This window comes from Populus trichocarpa, chromosome 17, assembly GCF_000002775.5.
Source record: "Populus trichocarpa isolate Nisqually-1 chromosome 17, P.trichocarpa_v4.1, whole genome shotgun sequence".
Classification (NCBI taxonomy): Eukaryota; Viridiplantae; Streptophyta; class Magnoliopsida; order Malpighiales; family Salicaceae; genus Populus; species Populus trichocarpa.
The window spans coordinates 2,695,867-2,717,835 of record NC_037301.2 but is presented as its reverse complement, the minus strand read 5'-3'; the positions used below and the strand labels follow the sequence as shown (position 1 = coordinate 2,717,835).

Genomic DNA, 21,969 nt, shown 5'->3' with positions numbered 1-21,969 from the left:
GACCACTGAATTCAAGAACACTACTCTTTCTCGTATCATTTTTATCATGTCCCATATCTCTATTATAAAACAAAACAAATGCATTGCAAAGTGTGCAGATATTTAATTTCCTGAAGTAGATGCCTGGATGTGTCTGTGGATAAAGTACAAAAGGGTTGATTTTTTTTTTCAGAACTCTTGGTTTATCCTTACAATCAGTGTCGGCTAGAAAATGCGGTTAGAGTTGTTTTTAAAATATTTTTTTAATTAAAAATATATTAAAATAATATTTTTTTTATTTTTTAAAATTTTTTTGATATCAGTACATCAAAATAATCTAAAAATACTAAAAAAATATTAATTTAATACAAAGAAAAAATTAAAAAAGCACATCAAAATAATCCGAAAACACTAAAAAAATATTAATTTAATACAAAGAAAAAATTAAAAAAAATTTAATTTTTTTTAAAAACACTTTTGAAACGCAAAAACAAAAAGACATGTTTAGAAATATGTTAAAAATTATTTTTTAAATTATATTTTATTTTTATATGTTTAGAAATATGATAAAAATTATTTTTAAAAATATTTTTTATTTAAAATATATTAAAATAATATTTTTTTATTTTTAAAAATTTATTTTTAATATTATCAAGAAACAAAACCTAAAAAAATTACCCGTATGGGATCCCTGTGCAAGAAGGTATCTACTGCCTAAAGTCTGACACCAAGGCAACCTCAATGAATTCCTAATGTTGTATGGGCCAATTTCATTCTTCAACAAATATTGTATGCTGTTTCTGGTTTTTAGATAACACTAGCCTTTTGGCTCACATACATTACGCCGCGGGTCCGTCCTCTTTTCAACCTTAAAAAATGTCAAGCCATTAGAAAGTCAAAGATTTGGTTTATAATAATTGAAACACTTTCAAAATATTTAATTGATGATATATTAAATGACATAATTTTTAATAAAATATTGAGATAACGATACATTAGATCGACTCGGGTCAACAATGATTAACATGTGAAACTCGTGATTTAGGATGTGAGATTGTGATAAACCATGGAACCCACATCGAAACAAATTAAAAAGCTTAATTATAATGAATCAAATATCAAAGATAGAAAGCGAAAAAAACTCAAATAAAAAAAAGGACAAAGAAAAGTGACCTAAGTAAAATTATATCGGTGGTTGGAGCAACGCTACGAGTAAGATCAAATTTTTCCAAATGTAAGAAGAACAAAGTTAAGGCGATGCTAGGATTTCTAAAGAAGCATAAGAAATTTAAGACTCGGGTCATTGAGTCGATTGGATTTAATAAGTTCAGTCAATTTAATAACATTAAATAGCAAGCAAACTTTGGTGAATATCCTAAACCCAGGTTCCAAAATCATAAACTGTGAAACCTTAGACTTGAGTTCAGAAGCTCAATGCCTAACTAATTTAATGTTGAAGAATAAAACTGAAAGAATAAAAAATCAATCCAAAAAACTTGTCCAAGCAAATAAAAAAGTAGCAATAAAAAGAATGAGAATTAAGTTCAATAAAAAAAACAATAAAGGAGGATCAAACTGCAAAAACTAATTTTATAAATCATCTCAAATAAAATAATTACAATTAAAAAAATATGAACTAAATTTGAAGAAAAAAATGAATGGCAGCAGTTGATTTTTTTAGAGACGATGCGCAAATCGAGGTAGATAAAAATGAAGGGGGAAAAGAAGAAAATCAAACTGGTGCAAAAGTGGACAAAATCACCATGCACACTCTGTTTAGGAAGGAAGAGGATGTCGAGATGAAATGAATGACATAACAGAACAACAACTTCGACCACTAGAGTCAATCGCACGTGCTGCCTGAAGATAGTGGAGCGGCTGACGTGTGTAATGCACGCATCAACAATTTTTTTTTTTATTGTGTTCATCAAATTATTACATTGCCCAATACTATAAAAAAAAAAACCTTTATGAAATTACAAAAAAAAACCCCTAAAGCCATGCCTTGATAATTTTATCTCAAGGGCAATTGAGTCATTACATTGTGTTTTAAAAAAATAAAAAACCAAAAATGATCTAAAGCATAGTTAAGTGCTTTTTACTTTTAATGGTTTTCAAATAATTTTACCATGCAAAAGAATTGTGAAAAAGATCAAAATGCCCCTTAAAAATTCTAAAATGACAAATTGATCCTATAAGAATGCAATTTTACACCAAGGCACAGTCATACTTTTTTTTTTCAAAGAGAAAATGCATAATTTTACTATTTCAATCCATAGTGAATCACGTCTTTATTGCAGTATTTTTTTCCACACCATTTAGGTTTTTCATTAATTAGGGATTATAATGGATATAGGATGCATCCTCCATCTCCATCTTCATGGAGGTTCTTTTACCTCCAAATCTGTGTTTCTTTATATCATAAAATGAAAGCATAGCTCTAAAATTTTAAAATTTAGGATTTAATTTAATGTTCTTTTATTGATTTTTATTAAATTTAAATTTTATTGATTTATCTTAAATATTTCATTTTAATTGAAATTTAGCTATTTAGATCCTCGTTAAGCATTCATGAGTAAATAATTAAAGCGCTTAACTCATAATTGACGATTTCATTCAATTCCTACAAGATGCATGTCAATATAACCATCCAACATATATATATATATATATATATATATATATATATATATATATATATATATATAGAATTAGCTATGTATCAATACTATAGCATATATTGAGAAGGTATTGAATCAATTTTTTTTAATAAATAAATTCAATCACAACTTTGAATATAGAGTTGATAATCAAGTAAAAAAAATGATATTATAAGTTACATAACTATAATGAAATATAAACTTAATCAACATTTATCAAATTTGAAGTAGAGTCAAAATTAATCCTTTTATTTTTCTTTCTAGAAAGAAATCATGAATTGAAATCCTGATTCATATAAATAAAAGTTGTGTAATGGGAGCAAGAGTTTCTAGGAACATTGAGAATATTTTATTTCCGAGCAGAAGAATTTTTTTTCAAATAGTGTTCCCTCAATTATCTATTACTCACAAGCTTTTTTAATAATAATATTTTTTATTAAATAAATATATAAATCAAATAAAATAAATTTCATCAAGGTGATCTTAAAAAACATAGATTTTTATTAATAATAATGTTTTTTATTTTTTTATAATTCTACTGTTGGAAAAATTGGAATAAAAACAAGAGAAACAACAACGAGTGGCAACCATGTAAATAAAAGGAACATCGACAGGTGTTGATGGCCCCGTAAAATACGCGCTGCCATCACCATCCCGAGAGGCTCGACTCCCAATATACCCCCTCCGGCCTTACCTTCAATTGGCACAACTAACCTTTTTAAAATCAAGACCTCCCCTTAATTACTAATTAACCTCTTCCAATCTTTTATTAAATTTTTAATTTTTTGGGTTATTATTTTTTTAAATGAGAGTAAAGTTTTTTTTATTAAATAATTATGAAGTTGATATATGCTCGGAATAAATCTTCCAATAAAATTAAAAGCTTAATACAAGGTTTAGTAAATTAAGAAAATAAGTTTAAAGGGATATAAAGTTATAATTATTTCTATTAATCAAGAAAATACTAAACTTCAATGGATTTTTGAAAAATATTTTGCTTTTCATTTATATTTTGAAAAATCCAATAACTAATGGTAAAAATAGCCCAGATTATAAGCTGTCATAGTTTGATTGGATGGATTCAAATTAATAAGAAGAAATTTACATTTTAAAAAGTTAAAATAATATTATTTTAAATTTTTTTATAAAAAAAATTAATTAGTGTTTGGGAGATAATCCACAAAATTTAACTTTTGAAAGTTCTGTAAAAAAAATAACGGTGTGATTGTTACAAACTCTTTTTTTTTTTTTTGTATTTTAAAAATTCAATCTGGTCTCTTAATTACAACAACAACAAATATGTGCTCCGTAGGGAAAGCAACAAAGATCTTCACAACTGTACTTGCAATTCTCGCCACCGCCGTAAAAAATCACACAAATGCTCTGATGACGACTATGATTGTCACCATCCACAATTAACCTTCCCTGATCCTACCACAAGAGGACCTTATGGGCTGACCCCAACGAGCACAGCGGGCATCTCCCAGTCCAGCCCACCACCATCTACCCCACCGGACAATGGCACTAACCTACCTCCATCACCTCCTCCTCCTCTTCTGCTGTCACAGCCGCCGCTTTCCCTGCCTCCTCCTGCTGTGCCTGCTATAACTAGGGCGCCACCTCCTAATAATCCGCCGAGTAGTGCTGTGTTGGTGACTCGAGGTCCTGTCCATGCTTAGCTTAGCCGTACTTTCTGTGTTATGGCTTTATTTTTATTGTAATTTTTTTTTTAAAAAATATTATTCATATTTAGTTTATCAACATGTTTATGAGTATGGTTGTAATTATTTTTTAAAGTATTTTTTATTTATGAATATATTAAAATAATATTTTTTTATTTTTTTAAAATTATTTTTGATATTAGTGCATTAAAATGATCTAAAAATACTAAAAAAATATTAATTTAAAATAAAAAAATAAAAAATTTTTAATTTTTTCTAAAATATTTTTAAAATGTAAAAATAAAGAGGTGTTAACCTTTCCATGTGAGACCAGAGAGACATGTGCTTCACTGACATGGTGGCATATACAGGAGTAGTATATTTATGGACCTTGCAACTTGTTTAGGCCATGGAATGCAGGCGTCAAGGTTTGAAGAGTTAGGCACAAGAGATGTTTAAAGAAAAATACAATTAGCAGCATTATTCTTGCAGATTTTTTTTTTTTTGAGTTCGTCAGTTTCAAGTTCTGGGACACTGCAAAAGATTGCAAGAACAGAAAAGTCAACGATTTCTCAGAGAATTATTTATGGTGCAATAGCTTTATCAACAGGAGTACACAGCTTCTCATATCTTCGTACAGACAATCACAGCACATAGACGTCCGTAAGGGCCATTTCACTGGGTAATGTGCTTATTTTTTTGGAGGACTAGTGAAAAAGAAAGTGAATTCCAGAAATGATGTGAAGAAACTTAATGAATTGAGCTTCTGAATTGTACGTATATATATAAAGACTAGAGAAGGCAGTGAAATCATAGCTTTGTCCATGATCTTTGCCAAAAATATATGCTTATAATAAAGACACCATCATACAAATAAGCTATTTTGGGCAATGATGTAATATATATATATATTCTGTATGCATGTTATGCTCCCCCTCAAATTGGATCAAGAATATTGATAATCAAATCATCTAGGTGATGGTCCAGTGGTAAAAGTTTGGGACTAAGAGGTTTGATCTCTCTGTGGTCTCAGGTTCGAGTCCTGTGGTTGCTCATATGATAGCTACTGGAGGCTTACATGGTCGTTAACTTCAGGGTCCGTGAGATTAGTCGAGGTGTGTGCAAGCTGACCCGGACACCCACATTAAACTAAAAAAAAAAATTAATAACCAATGAAAATAAATAAATGGTAGAGCCTTGATGAACATATCAACTAATTGATCATAAATATATACATAGTTTGTTTGAATAAGTTTATATTGAACTTGTTGACAAATGTAATGATAATCTTCTTCAATATATTTAATTTGTTTTCGATGTTCAAAAGAGTCTGATTCCACTTGCAGAAAGGAATTCAGCTTCCTCTCCATGTGCTTGCGCTGAACAGCATCCCCGAGCAGGCTAATCAGGTTCAGAAAATCCGCAGACAAACAAAGCTATCTCTATATCCTAGCTAAGAGAAGCTTCTACGCTAAATGCAATATGTATAGCTGCAAATATCATAGCACTATATTTTGCTTCAACACTAAATCAAGTTACCACAATTTGTCTTTTGCTTTTCAAGACACTAAGGGAATGTTTGGGAACGCGGCTGCGGCTGCGTTTCCAAAAAATTTAAATTTTTTTTTTTTTACTAAAATTTAATATGGTTTGTATGTTTTGGATCGTTTTGATGTGCTGATGTCAAAAATGATTTTTAAAAAATAAAAAAACATCATTGACATGCATTTTGGCACGAAAAGTTATTTGAAAAGCACCCGCAACCACAATGCCAAACACGTTCTAAATGTACACTCCCGGCTAAAAATAAAACACTAAATGTAAAGAGAATATTTTATTTATTTATTTTGAACAATGATTATTGTGAACAAATTCTTGTAAAATAAAAAGAAAATTAAAAAAAGGGTTTTATTCCATCCATGCACATACTGATATACGAGAATGATTAGGGTTTCGAAATACTGTATTTGATTATTTTAAAGCTCTATATTGATTGATATGATAAACAAAAGGTTCGAGTCCTGTGGTTGCTCTCTATGTGGTAAAAGTTTGGGACTAAGAGGTTTGCTCTCTCTGTGGTCTCAGGTTCGAACCCTGTGGTTGCTCATATAATGGCCACTGGAGGCTTATATGGTCGTTAATTTCAGGGCCCGTGAGATTAGTCGAGGTGCACGCAAGCTGACTCAGACACCCACGTTAAACTAAAAAAAAATATTGATAACCAATGAAAATAAGTAAATGGTAGAGCCTTGATGAACATATCAACTAATTGATCATAAATATATACATCGTCCGTTTCAATTGTAAAGGGGCTGACCCCGTGGATTAAGAAAAGGTCCAATATAGATTGACTAAAGGCCTCGATTAAAAACTAGGGCAAGTAGCCCAACTAATTGATCAGAGATTCAGGGTATTTAATACATCAAACTAGGACCAACCTAATATATGTAATAAGCCAACGCCAAGATTTCAATGTCCTATTGCCAATTATTCATTATTAACAGAAACTAAAGCTTGTGGGTAAAATACTTTAATATTTTTTACGATTTATCCTTTTACAATTTCCTAATAATGTATTAAAAAAAAATTTAATTTGATTATTAAACCTTTTTTTAGCATGATTAGGCTATATAGATTTGAACTCAATTGCATGTTTTTTTTAAAGGAAGTTAAATTGAAAGAAAACGAAGTAGAGTGAAAAACAAGGGTGAGATAAGTGGTGGCTTTGAGATTTTTTGAACAGTTCATTTTCATCTCTCATCTTTTTTAGTTATTAGGTAATCGATCCCTATATTTTTGAAAAAAAAATGAATTTTAGAGCCAAACTTCATTTCTCCTATTTTTTGTCTTCTTTTGGGAGAAAAAGAAGGTCGCTAGATTTTGGTTTAGTAGATTTCGGTTTAGAGAGAACAAGATTTATTATTATGAGGGATTTAAACTTTTACTTTTATTCTTACAATTATATTTCTCATTATTAAACAACACATAAGGTTTGGGAAGATAATATGTATTTACTGTGTTAATTAGTCGCTATGATCGTGTGTGAAAAAATATATGTTACTCAAATTATAGCGAAGACATATGTTCCTTAAGAAGAAAGATCTGCTTTAAACATTAGAAAAATACCAACAAATAAAAACTTGACCTAGAAAAATAATTAAACAACAAAACAGCTTACCTCAGGTAGGATGCACTAGCGGTTATATATCTTTTTCTTGCACAACTAGTCATTTACCCGGACTTTTGTAGACCATAGATTTCCTAGTAACCATAATACTAGATGACGACTCTTGAACCTTAATCAAGATTTTATGATTAAACCCAAAACCTTTTCCTTTCCCAACACCACCTCTAAGGAGGCATCTTAAAGTGAGCCACTCAACATCGCCTCGCGACACAAACATCCAGCAACATTAACAACCAACTTAAAGCAAGATTAAACAAGAAAAAAAATAATATTTTTATGCATTAATCAAAATCCAAGTTCAAAACTATATAAAACCATAACAAATCCAAAATATCATTAAAACATACATGGGAGAGTTAGATCCTACAGGTGTGCCTTATAGACTTCACCTCTTAGATTAGGGGAAGTTTATACCTTAAAAGCTCACTAATGATTGTTGCCCTTTATGCTTTTCTTTTGCAAAGTTTATTTTTACCACACTCAATGCTTGATCCTTTGATCAAAATAAGAAGGTTTTGGAGGGGTTTTAACAACTAGAAGTTATGTACCTTGCTGGTTTGCAATGGTGGTTTTGTAACAAACTTGGTTTTGGATATTCTTAGTAGTTTTGCTAAAGTTAGAGGTTAAGGAGTTGTTTCTAGCCTTTTTATCTTAAGAGAAACATGACAGAACTTTGATAAGAACCCACTGAAAAGGTTTAAAGTGTGAACACATGAAAAAATCAGTGGTTTTGCACAATAGGTATCACAATTGTAGTTGACTGAGCTGACCACTTTCGAAGTCTTGTCATAACACCTTTGACATCATTATCATCAGAGACTACTTGAAGTTAGAAGAAGAGGTGCATACTTTTTCTTTGGATCTAATTTTTCTCCATTTAAAGGTATGTAACTTCACATTCATTTGTTCAAATATGTCAACTTGATAAGCTCAGAACTACCCAAAGAAAAAAAAATGAACAGTGAGCAAACAACATGTCGTTTACCCTCTATTCCAAACGATTCGTTTTGAATATGAACCAGACAATATGTCATCTAGGTTAACCACTAAGAAATTAGGGTTTTTAATATGGGATTTGGTCAAAATTAAATTCAGTCCTTATACTCTTAAATTTTATTGATTTTATCCTTACTTACCCTTTAACTTTAAATTTTGTGCAATTTTATCCTTGCGAAATTCAATTACCAACCGTAGAGTCCAGTTCCTTTTTATTATTATTATTATTTTAATCATTGGTTTCTAATTTATATAAATTGACTCTCAATTGACAATTTATCTTTCAATTTTCTTTAATTTTGGCTACTGATTGTGCTGATTTTAGTTCTTGAAGCCATAAGCCTTTTTTTGTCTTGATTTTGAATTTCTTCAATCAAGTCCTTAATTTCCCTTCAAAACTTCAATATTTATACAATTAAACCCCTGATTTGACCAAACTAGCTTTCCAAAAATTGTAATTTAACCACCAGACTTCAATTTTTTCCAATTAGAGCCCAAATTAAACTCAAAACCAATTTTTATTGCAATTAAGCTCTCAATAAATTCAATAGGGCCTTCACCAGGATATATTGGATTGTTTATTTTTCCAACTTTGTATATTTTGATTCTTCCAATAGTGTTTGACAATTTCCTAGGGTTCTTCATATTATCTCCACTAATATATATATATATATATATATATATATATATATATATTATATATAACTTTTTCATTTTTTTTGTATTTTTTTTTTTATTTTTCCTTTTTCCTGTTTTTTGTATGTTTATATGGGCTTCTAAAATGGATAACAATACGGGTCATGAGATCATGACAATACTATAGAAAGAAAATTAAAAAAATTATGATTATGAAGCCTATTTCTCAATCAATTCCAATATTTAAAGATGAAATTGAAAAAAAATAAATGTAAAAAATGAAAAAAAAACTTGAGTCAAACACGGCTAACTCGTAAAATTCCCGACCTAGTCATAAGACTAGGATAACTTCATAGAAGTAAATCAAAACAAATTACAAAGTCTAATACCCAGTAAACTTAATGTTGGAGGATGAAATGAAAAAAAAAAAAAAACATAAGTTGAAAACCTAAATGTTGGAAGATGAAATTTTTAATTTTGAGGACTAAAGTGTAAAAGTCCTTGGCATTTCATTGTTCACTACTATAGTGAAATGCCAAGGAGTTTTAGTATATTATTAGATTGGTGACTTGCGCTGCACCACGAGCTAGTAAAAAATTATTGAGCACACAAAAGGGATGTATAAACGACGACAATATTATAAAGAAGCAAGAAAAACCTGCAATTCGAGTTGTTAACTCGACTAAATCCAATAACAATCGGCAAAAAAAATATTTGGCAACAATCAACCAAAACAAATGAGCCACCTATATACCAAGAAGAACAAGGAAAAAAAAAGATCGTTGCAACTCACTACCTCTCCATTGTGGACATTGTACATCACAAAAAACATTTGCTGAGACGGTTCAAACTCAACCGTAAATTTTGGACGATGACATGAGAAGAATTCGCATGGGTCACTAAAGTAAAGTCCGAAAAAGATAATCAAACAAAACAAAACAAAACAAAGTGAGCATCCACCTATATTCAATAAATCAATTCTATTTAATTCAAGAATAATTTTTTTTTTAAAAAATAAACTTAACAAAGAATAATAAATAAAAAGAGCTTAGGTAGCCCAATTAAATAAAGAGAAATGATAAAATCAAGTTCATAAAAAGCATGGATAAAATAAAAAAGCAGAGCTCAATCTCCAATTAAATAAAAGTTGAAGGATGAAATCAAAAAAATATTAACTTAAAAACATGATAAAAAAAATCTAAAGCAATCCTAGGCAAACATCATGAAACTAGGTTAATTTTTAAAGTTTGTAACCCGTGAAATCTTAGACACAGGCTTAACCAAGCTCAAATCTAAACCAATTAAATGTTGAATAATTAAATCATGTAAAAAAAATATTGCTTTTGAAAATCTTCTAAAGCAAAAAATATTTAAAAGAATGAGAATGAAATCTATTAGGAAAAAAATTTATGGAGGGTGGAATAAAAAAAACGCAACTCTAAATATTATCTTAGACTACAAAAATAGCAATAAAAAAAATGAGAATCAAATTTGACAAAACAAAAATTTGAATAAGGATGAAATCAAAAGAAAAATCTAATTCATTGAATTATTTCAAAAAGAATTATAACCAAAAGAACAAAAACTGAATAAAAAAGAAATAGAAGTTTAGGGGTTGACTAGAAAAATCAGGTGGTAGGGTGCAAACACCGAGAAAGAGAGGGGAAAGAAGGAAGAAGAAGAAAAAAGTGTCGTCGGTGTCAAACCGAACCTCTTATCGGTGCAGACACCATATATCTAAGGAGAAGATGTTAAGATGAAGCCGGAGCCACCTTAAACTGGAATCGGTTGTTCGCGCTATCCAATACAATTGAGAGATTGACGTGCTGATGCATGCACAATACACGTCAACCTTTTTTTTATTCCTTTTTAATTATTAGAATACTCAAATGACCCCACCCCAACCAATTAATCAAAAAAAGAAAATGCATGTTAGTATTTTTTTTTTAATTCTAAGGGTAAAAAGGTTATCTTACTATTCATTTTAATTGAAAATACAAAACTAGCTTGAGTAGAAGTTCAAAAACTAATTTTTTTAAAGGTAGTGTTGTAAATTTGGTGTCCAACCAGCCCTAATCAATTTTAGAACACAAATTTTTTTCCAAGGAAAATACTAATTTACCTTTAAACACATGGCAAAAAGCTGTTTTGTTTTAAGCCAAGAAGGAGAAAGTGTACAGTGAACTCTTTTTCGGAAAATATTTTGCTTTTTTAAAAAAAAACATAAAAAACCAATAATTAGTGGTTAAAATCATAATAACTGAACTATCACAAAACCCAAATTATAAGTTGATGTTGTTCGCTTGGATAGATTCAAATTAATAAAAATATTTTATTTTTAAAAAATTAAAATAATATTATTTTGATTTATTTATAAAAAAACTAATTGAAATATTTTGAAATTATTTGGGATAGTAATTGCTTTTGATTTATAAATTTATCAAAATAATTATTTTTTAAAATTTATTTTTAATATTATCATATAAAAATACTAAAAAAATATTAATACAAAAAAATTCAAATTTTTAAAAAATATTTTTCAACTTCATTTTGAAATAGACCCTTTGACTATGTTAAATTATTATTTTTAACACCGAACTCGAGCAAGAAAAGAGTACCGGATCTAAGATTAATCTATTAGGCGGGGCAAGTTTAATCAATATTTAACTTTTGAAAGTTCTGTAAAAAATATAACGGTGTCATTGTTACAAACAATTTTTTTTTTTTTTTTGTATTTTAAAAATTCGATCTGGTCCCCTTCTCTTAATTACCACACTGACACTCACTCTCCGTCTTCTTCCCACAGAACACCATCACCATGAAAAGAAGACGAAAAAGAAGCAAACCCCATCTCCTTCTGTGACTTATCAGACCCTTCTCAGCTTTTGTCCTAAAAAATCTACAACAACAACAACAAATATGTGTTACGTAGGGAAAGCAACAAAGATCTTCATCTTCATTGTAACTGTACTTGTTATTCTCGGTCTTGTCTTGGGATATGAACTCTTACGCCACCGCCTTCACAAATCACACAAATGCTCTGGTGACGACGATGATTGTCACCCTCCAATTAACCTTCCCTAATCCTACCACAAGTGGACCTTCTGGGCTGACCCCACCTAGCGCGGGCATCTACCAATTCAGTCCACCACCACCTACCCCACCGGACAGTGGCACTAACCTACATCCACCACCACCCCCACCTACCCCACCGGACATTGGCACTAACCTACCTCCACCACCACCTCCTCCTCCTCTTCTGCTGTCACCGCCGCCTCCTGCTGTGCCTGCTGTAACTGGGGCGCCACCTCCTTCTAATAATCCGCCGAGTAGTACTGTGTTAGTGACTCCAGGTCCTGTTCATGCTTAGCTTACCTTAGCTGTACCTTTTGTGTTATGTTTTTTTTTTTTATTGTATTTTTTTTTTTTGTGGATAAATTTTTTTATGGGTTTGTACAGGGGATGGTTCGTTGGGTTGTGGATTGTATTGTCGGATTTCGAGCATTAGTGAATTTACAGAGCTGTCCCTGAATCTTTTGATAAAAAAAAGATGTTATTGATTCTTTGCTTTCCTGTTTTTTTTTTTTTTCCTCCCTTGATTTTTATTTTAATTTTTTTAACATGGTAAATGAATTAATTTGAAGGTTTTTAACAGAAAACAAAATGTTGGTCCAGTTAGTCTGATGCGTAGAATCAGCTTCTGAGAATCTCTTCCGAGAATTGAATATGGAAGAGAGCGACCCTGGGATTTCAATTCAACCCTTGTTAAAGCTTTTCGTCTGATGATTCTTCCAGTCACTGAGATGCCTGCTTTTTTGACCGGGATGAGATTTATCAAAAAAAGGTGATGGCTATTAAGAACAAGATTTTAAATTTATTCGATAATTATTCTGATAATAATGGAAAAATTAGTCAAATTAATGTTTTAAAAGTTGTGAAAGGTTTAGAATCTGATACAGTTTGTCTTCAAGGGAAAAAAAAGGAGGACTGCCATGACAGGTGGTCTCCATTGATTTTTTTTGATGATCCTGTGCCATGACAGGTGGTCTCCATTGATTTTTTTTGATGATCCTGTGCTCAGGTTACTTATATGAATGCCCAGGAATCTCTGAAATGCAAAAAGTTGCAAGAAAAAGTCATTGATGATTGCAGTCTGCAGATCATCAATGACCTTTTCATGGCATAAAGTTTAGCCTTTCCATGTGAGACCAGAGAGACATGTGCTTCACTGACATGGTGGCATATACAAGAGTAGATATTTATGGACCTTGCAACTTGTTTGAGGCCATGGAATGCAGGCGTCAAGGTTTGAAGAGTTAGGCACAAGAGATGTTTAAAGAAAAATACAATTAGCAACATTATTCTTGCAGATTTTTTTTTTTGAGTTCATCAGTTTCAAGTTCTGGGACACTGCAAAAGATTGCAAGAACAGAAAAGTCAACGATTTCTCAGAGAATTATTATGGTGCCATAGCTTTATCAACAGGAGTACACAGCTTCTCATATCTTCGTACAGACAATCACAGCACATAGACGTCCGTAAGGGCCATTTCACTGGGTAATGTGCTTATTTTTTTGGAGGACTAGTGAAAAACTTCTGAAACACAAAAATAAATAAGCTTCACCTTTTCATATGAGACCAGAGAGACATGTGCTTCAGTGACATGGTGGCATATACAGGAGTAGCATATTTATGGACCTTGCAACTTGTTGAGGCCATGGAATGCAGGCGTCAAGTTTGAAGAGTTAGGCACGAGCTGCTTAAAGAAAAATACAATTAGCAGCATCATTCTTGCAGATTTTTTTTTTGAGTTCATCAGTTTCCAGTTCTGGGCACTGCAAAAGTTGGGAGAACAGGAAAGTCAATGATTTCTCATAGAATTATTTATGGTGCTATAGCCTTTATCAACATGAGGCAGACAGCTTCTCATATCGTACAGACAATCACAACACATAGACCGTACGGAAGGGCCATTTCATTGGGGTAATGTGCTTGATTTTTTGGAGGATAGTGGGAAAGAGAGTGATTTCCAGGTATGATGGCCATTTCATTCGGCCCCGCATTTGGATAAATTACGCCACTAGCAAGTAAAATATAATTAAATATTGAATATTCATACATTTTAAAGATTTTACGGTTTATAAATATGACATTATAATAATATTATGGTTCACAATTCTGATATATGATTTAATATCGTGATTTAAAACCATCATATTTTAAAAAAAATTATTTTAAAAAATAATTAGATATTTGATTAAACAGTTGGATTATAATCAAAACAATTAGATTATTTTGACTATGGTAAGGTTTTAAAATAAACATTTATAAAATCATAGTTTTTGTTAATTTGAGATTTTATTTATTTTATGATTTTAAAGAGTTAAGATATTTATAATTTTATCAAATTTTGGACCGACTTTTATCTATATAGGAACCATACACAAAATTTTGTCCAACTTAAAAAAACCCGCAAAAAACCACAATAATAACAATCAACAAATTCAATATATTATCATATTCTATAATCACAAGTAGCCACAGGAATGTAAAAAAAATATATTTATACATGTAAAATGAATATAAAATAATTCAATAATATAATATTCAAGTAATCCCAAAATATATTAACATAACTTATATATCTATTTACATCTACGTTATCTACAAGATAATCCGGGCTCATTAGTAGCACAACCGGATCCAAACATTTAACCACCTGGACGCTATAGTGTGAACTTTGCTTTCTTCATTAGTATTATAAAGATAAGATGTGGTCTCTCGACTCTCACGTAGAAAAAAGCCAACCTAACATTAATAAAACATTAATGTTAAATTAAAAGATAAATACATAAAACTCACGAACATTTAACATATATTAATAAAAAAAAACCTTTATTACTTACGTGATGCTGAATCCACTGAACATTTTTCTCATACTGCATATCTCCAAGTGGAGGAACCTACTCGGGATTCAGAGTTATGATTTGTTGTGTTATACTCATGTATCAAATCATATACTCCTTGTCAATAATCACATGATGCATATCTGTAAATAAATCATTCATCTGTGCATCCCACTATGATACATAAGCATTATAACAACCTACCTAGTCGTAATCATTATTTTTACCCCTACGAGTAATGACGTGCATTGCATTACTCGTATTAATATCGACTAAAATGTGTTATTTGTAACCGAACTGTCATATTACCTGATCCAGAAAATGTAGCTCAACCATCTCAAACATATTAGGGGATCACTGTTATCCTTATATCTATTTCATTGGTGTAGACAACTAGAGCAATAACCAATTTTTATTCCAAGTAAGACGTCCAAATAACCTGCAAATTATAAGTTAAATAAATATTAAACAATAATAATTCAGTGCAGTTAATTATTTTATTTAACAAATAGTTAAAAAAAACATGGATAACATGTTGCCTTTTGAGCTCGCTCCGATAAAATGCTAGCACTTGTGCTGAATTATTTTCAAAAACTTCTCCAGCACACCACTAAGCATTAAAAACATGTAAACTTTAATTGTATTTTTAAAGTTTCAAGAACACAATATAAATGTATATAATTGCAAAAATAACATCGCAATGCATGCATCCTAGTGGGAGATGAAGTGTAACCCTTATAATTTGAACTATTATATTTGACAATCTCGGTCTAGGGCTTGCCTATATGGAAATGTTTCCACGACCATAACTGTTATTAAATAAAAATATTTTGTTAATTTTGTTGTGCATGAAAATATTCAAATCTAAATAGTTATTTATATTTTTTGATTTATACCTGTAAAAGTAGCAAACATCTCTTAACCTGTTTAACCTCATTCATACATGCAAGACATAAATGTTTGTTCAAGGATGCCAATACAACAAATCCCTAGCAACATGTGGGGATAACATCAAAATTTTCCAGGAGTGTCAGATAAAGCAACAAAACATATCTCTCTATAAGGTCAATGAATAATACACTACCAAACAGATAGAGTATATATGTTTTAGTATACTTGAAAACAAATTAAAGTCATCATAATAATTAACGCAATCATATACCAATTAAGCAAGGTTCGATCCAAATAATAGGTGTGCATCTCTTATACCAATTTTAGGAGGTCTCAAGTGACGATGAATTCAGAATTGATCCGATAAGGTCTCAAAAGTGGACAATTTAGTTAGCCATAACTAAAAAATAATTGTGCAAGAACCGATTTTATTTTCGTGTGTTAATACATAACTGCTAATCCTTTTAATGTTTTTATATAGTGGGGGGTAGTTTTCAATAGTGGAAATAACCTTAGACATTTAGCAACCCATCTCCTGGTTTGACTATCCCGTTGTATCTTATGATCATCTCTATTTCTTGATTTGAGCAGGATTGCTATGTAAAGTCTTTTTAAAGGCAGACAAGATGATCCACCCATTGAGATGCAGTTGGCCTGATCCCAATCAATAACATCAAAATCCTTCTCTCATGAACCCTTGAAGAGGGAAGGAGTACCCAAACTCATACATGTATGATGAGATAGTAACTTCAAAGGGCTTCCTGGAGGTGGCCAAGGTTGGTTGGCTAATCTTTTCAGATCTACTTGATAATTTAGCCATATATTCTATTAGCTGTTAACCATTCATATAAGCCACCTGCTCTATGCTTACAGTGCTAGGTGCATTGTTCTCATGGGTTCAAGGTAGTGTCTCTTTCTCTCGAGCTAGTGAAGAAGGGACTTCTCTAGCGTTGAGAACTACCCTCCCTTCTTTTAAAGGTATAAGCTGGAGTTCTACCCCTATTTACCACTTGAAAGCTAAAAGCACCTCTAGTAAGAGCGATATCTTTACTTTTATGATCATTCCTAACCCTTCTAGAGTCAATTTGTTTTATGATGAAATAACAAAAAGGAAGAAAGTATTTTTTAGGGTGAGGATTACCTAAGTTCGGGTAGCAAAGTTTCTTCTTACAAACAAAGAATAAGGCTCACTCAAAGCTTATTCGTTTTTTTTTAACAAAGAATTGGTAAAAGTGAAAGTAAAAGAAAAGAATAGAGACAAGAATGACTAGAGTTATAAAAGAAATAACTTTTCATTTTCAACATTGATTGAATAACCATTGATGTCACCAAAAATCTCTAGAAAACTACTCAACTAATGCATTAAATACACACCACCATTTTTTCTTCCCAAAAGACTCTTTTAATGAGCACAAACTATTTGACCATAAGAATCCCAACAACTATGTTTGGATGATCCGTCACCTGAGGAAGGTAAAAAGTCTCATTAAATAGTGACAACCCTTCAAATCTTTGTGTACTGAATGTACAAAGACTTGTGGTATAACACTCCCATAATCGAGATAAAATAATAATCTCATATCAACTGGAAAAATAAGTAAATTATATATATATGGTATTCATATGAAAGTTTACCGAAATTTGAATTGTTACTGTATTAAATACACACCACCATTTTTTCTTTCTAAAAGACTCTTTTAATGAGTATATACTATTTAACCATAAGAATCCCAACAATTATGTTTAGGATGATCTATCACCTAAGGAAGGTAAAAAGTCTCATTAAATAGTGACAACCCTTCAAATCTTTGCGTACTGAATGTACAAAGACTTGGGGTGTAACACCCCAACAATCGGGATAAAATAATAATCTCATATCAACTGGAAAAACAAGTAAATTATATATATATATATATGGTATTTATATGAAAGTCTACCAAAATTTGAATTGTTACTGTTTAAGTCTTGAATCTTTATTGTCTTAGGGTTATTGTCTTACATATCTTTCATTTGATGTAACACTCTCAAAGTTGTATCATCAAAGTAATAGCGATTATATAAATCTAATTTCCTACAGAAAATCCGGCAGAGTTTCCTTTATTTTTTGATATTACCAAGTTATCGATTAGACTTCATTCAATCACAATACTCAATCTTCCATTTCGATCCAACCATCCTGGATCATATCTCATCTCATCATACAATATTTCACATAGCAATACTTCATTGTGCTTTCTCAACCTTATATCATCAACAAATAAAACATAGCAATTATATTCTTTTATAATAAAACATTAACTAAGTTCATACAAATAAAAACTCAAAGGATTCATATTGAACTAATTATTACTTTAACATTCTACCATCTTTTAAACATGCATAATTATGATTACTAAACTTCTTTTCAAATAGTTTACTAATACTAGTTCCTTACTTATACTTTCTAAATGTGTAAATACCAAAAGCAATTACCTTTAGGATACATTTATTAAAATCTACATATAATACAAATTACATATAAAAGCAAAAGATATTACATAAATAACAGATTTAAACACGAAAGCCCATATGTAACGCTCTGCATCACCTCATGAAATACCTGTATACATAACATTAATAAGAAATAAGGAAGATAACATATTAAAAATGACAACTATTATGTTCATAATTCTTCAAAATATATCAAATTGTCTTTCATCACTAACTTACTACATATCAACATCAATAACCCATTCATAATTTATCAATCCTATACTTATAAGACCTCGGCAACCAACACTCATTGCTTAAATTTCAATTTGATAATTCACAATTTACCTTAAATCCGGCTAACTCTCCTTGATAGCCAACAAATATTCGGTAATTACATATGAATTACTCCACAACTGGCTATTCTCTTTTAATAGCCAATCAAACCGGTAATTCCGTATGAATTACCTAACATCCAGCTATTCTCTTTTAATAGCCAATCTAACCGGTAATTCCATACGAATTAACCAACATCCCTATTATAATACAAACAAGTTTCCTCTTCTACTTTTTCCATATCAATATGTCATAAAACAACTCATAACTAATAATGAAACTTTGAATTTTAAAAGAAAGTGATGAATCATCTACCTTTTACTCGTGATGGCCTAACTCCTCCTGTTTGATAAGTAGCTCGAGACACAACTCCTGAATCAATCAACTATCATTATATTATTAGTCCATCAATATTTTTCTTATGTTTTAATTCGTTCTGATAAAAATTAATTCTCAAACATAACATCATCATTTCACTTACAACCACATATTTAAAACAAGTTACTTCTTTTCTTGCTTTATGTTCATAATTTCTCCATCAAATAATCCTTCTATTCTTTATGCCTTCTCATCATATCATTTATTTTATCTACATATATGTAAGAACTATATTCAAACACAATCTAAACATCTCGTCTTAATTCTTTCTTTTTAACTAGTTCAATTCTTTTTTAAATTGAATTTACTTATTTTTCTCAACTTTAATGCCATTTCTTCATTTAGTCTTTCTTACATATTTCAAATATCATGATTAAACATAGTTTCCTAAACATTAACATCAAAACTCATTCCTCCACTTTTTCTTCATTTGACCGAATGTCATCTTCCTTTTCCTCCCCCAAATGTTTCTTTATTTACTTGTTATTTCAACTAGTTTTCATGCTATTCCACTTCAACTTCATCATTTTTCCTTCCTCTCCTAATTTCCCTAAATTCTCATAAGAACCCTAAGTTCAAGAATCAAGGATTTAAGAGAAATTAAAGTAAAATTCCATGAAATTTCTTCCTAACTTAATCAAGTAAGCTTAAAAACATCTAAATCAAACATTAAATCCAAACTGTTCATGCTTACCAATTGACTTTCTTCCAATTTCTCTTCTCTCCCAAGGTTAGTCAAATTCCCTATCTCAATTCCTCATTTCTTCACTTGATTCTTTTTTAGATTAATGTTTTATAAGTTGGACTTTGTAAGTTTACAAGGTTATTCTCTCACTTTTCTTATTTTTTCCTTGGTTTTATTTTCCCCCTTACTTTTCTCTCTTTCTCTCTCGCCTTTTCTTTTCTTTCTTTTCCTGTTCTGCTTCTACCCAGTCGTCAATATATAAAAGGAAGGGAGAGCTGATTTGTTTTATTTTTTAATGGCAAAAAATCATTTTACCCTTAATGAGTCATTTTGCTTCTATTTGATAGTCCTTATTTTTTTTGTTAGCACTACCGAGCTCCGTTCATCCTAAAATTTTAACTAGATTTTATTTAATATATTTAAGGTCTCTAAAAAAATGTTAGCTCAATCTGATGGCCGGATTAAAAATTACGTTCAATAACGTAAAACTGGTCAAATTGTGATTTTTTATCAAATTTCCAAATTTCTCCAAATATTTTGAAATTTTAACCCAAGCTAAGACATTATATTAGAAGATTCCACGCAAATTTTTAGAATTTTTTGATAACCCGATCGAGAGTTAAGAATTTTGATTTACATAAAACTAGTCAATTTATAATTTTTCACCTAGAGAGTTTACATGGGAGACTATGATGGATCCGTATTTTAGCATCTTATGAAAATTTAATTTTAAGTCTAAATCCTTGTTTAAAAGTTCCAAAGAAGGATAATTACCTATTGATAGGTAGGAAAGGCTTCCATTCGATCATACCCAACAACTCTATACTGGATAAAATTCTAGACCTGAATTACATGAATTTAGATTAGTTCTGGAACTAACATCCTTGAATTTAACATGACTACGATCAATGGGTAATTGTGTGGGATCAAATTTTTACAAGAGAGGTGAGGCATCTAAAGTATTTCTCCACCTCAAATAATATGGACGAATCCAGGAATTGGATGGAAGGGCACTCATTTCAACCTCCACCAATAGAATCACTGACATTGTTACAACCGTCGTTTCGCAATAAAGTTATTAAAGTTGATTTAAAGGTGAACTAGTCTTATAAAATTGAGTCTTAATTTTATTTTAAAAAATTTAAAATGACATTATTTGAAAAAATAATTAAAAAAAATTCAAATAGATTTTTATTTTGATAACCCGGGGTGTTCGAGTCTGCTTACGCGCACCACAACTAATTCTCGGATTCACTGAACACTGTGCAAGTCCAATAAACAAATAAAATATCTCAGGAATACCAGACATGCACGCTAAAACTTGAACTCAAGATACAGAAACAGAGAAACTTGTCAATACCGTTGTGCCCTCAGCCTCGGTAATTCAAATAGATTTTGATTGAATTATATGTTACACTAGAAAACTTTCCCCATGTGATTTTAAAAAGTCTTTCCCCGAGGGAGTATCGAACTCTCACTAATAAATTAAGCACATTTCATTTCATACGGCATGATCTATTAACTATTTTTTTATTAAAATAATATTATTAAAAAAATCAAATAATTTTTGACTGGATAACAAGCCAACACAATTTTTTTTTTAATAAAATCATACTAATTTAACTATTTTTTCCTTAACTAATTTAACTTAATAAAAAACTTAAAAAATAAATAAGATATATTTGTTAATCAAGCTTTATAAAATAAAGATTGTAATCACTTAATAAAAGGTTCCAAGTACAAAATAAATATTATTCAAGACCCCACTTATCATACATAAATAAAAAATAGTAAAAAAATATTTCTTAAATATTTTTAAAAATTCTATTTTTTTCGAAGTTTTTATTTACCTTAAACTGCTCTATAGCTTAAATGTCAAGTTAACTTATCAAAACTAATATAATAACAGTTCCCCACAAAATTAAGAAAAATAATTCATCCCATTGGAAAATGTTTTACTTCCAGCAATCCAAGAATGGGAAATACTTAGTTTTTGGAAATCAAATGTTGTGGAAATTTAGAATGGAATGCTAAAACCTTTCGAAATCTCCTAACCCAAAACCTGCTAGACCTTCTAAAATAATAATAATAATAATAAAAAACTTTTCCAAAGAGAGTATCGAACTCTCACTAATTATTAATTAAGCACATTCCATTTCATACGACATAATGCTATGGTCTCAAA

General features: G+C 30.4%; 1 protein-coding gene across 1 annotated transcript; it reads left to right on the top strand.

The window, feature by feature from the left end:
- Positions 1-11,848: 11,848 nt before the first annotated feature.
- Positions 11,849-12,684, top strand: LOC18107012 (leucine-rich repeat extensin-like protein 3). Its single transcript, XM_024592871.2, has 2 exons — positions 11,849-12,472; positions 12,579-12,684. Exons 1-2 carry the CDS (start codon positions 12,118-12,120, stop codon positions 12,677-12,679), a joined length of 456 nt encoding a protein of 151 aa, XP_024448639.2. The 5' UTR covers positions 11,849-12,117; the 3' UTR covers positions 12,680-12,684.
- Positions 12,685-21,969: the final 9,285 nt, after the last annotated feature.

Bases quoted from the DNA above. Each gene is read 5' to 3' on its own strand.
- LOC18107012 (XM_024592871.2), top strand. From the start codon at position 12,118: ATGAACTCTTACGCCACCGCCTTCACAAATCACACAAATGCTCTGGTG. The intron at 12,473-12,578 runs GTCCTGTTCATG...GGGTTTGTACAG, and splicing joins TACTGTGTTAGTGACTCCAG to GGGATGGTTCGTTGGGTTGT.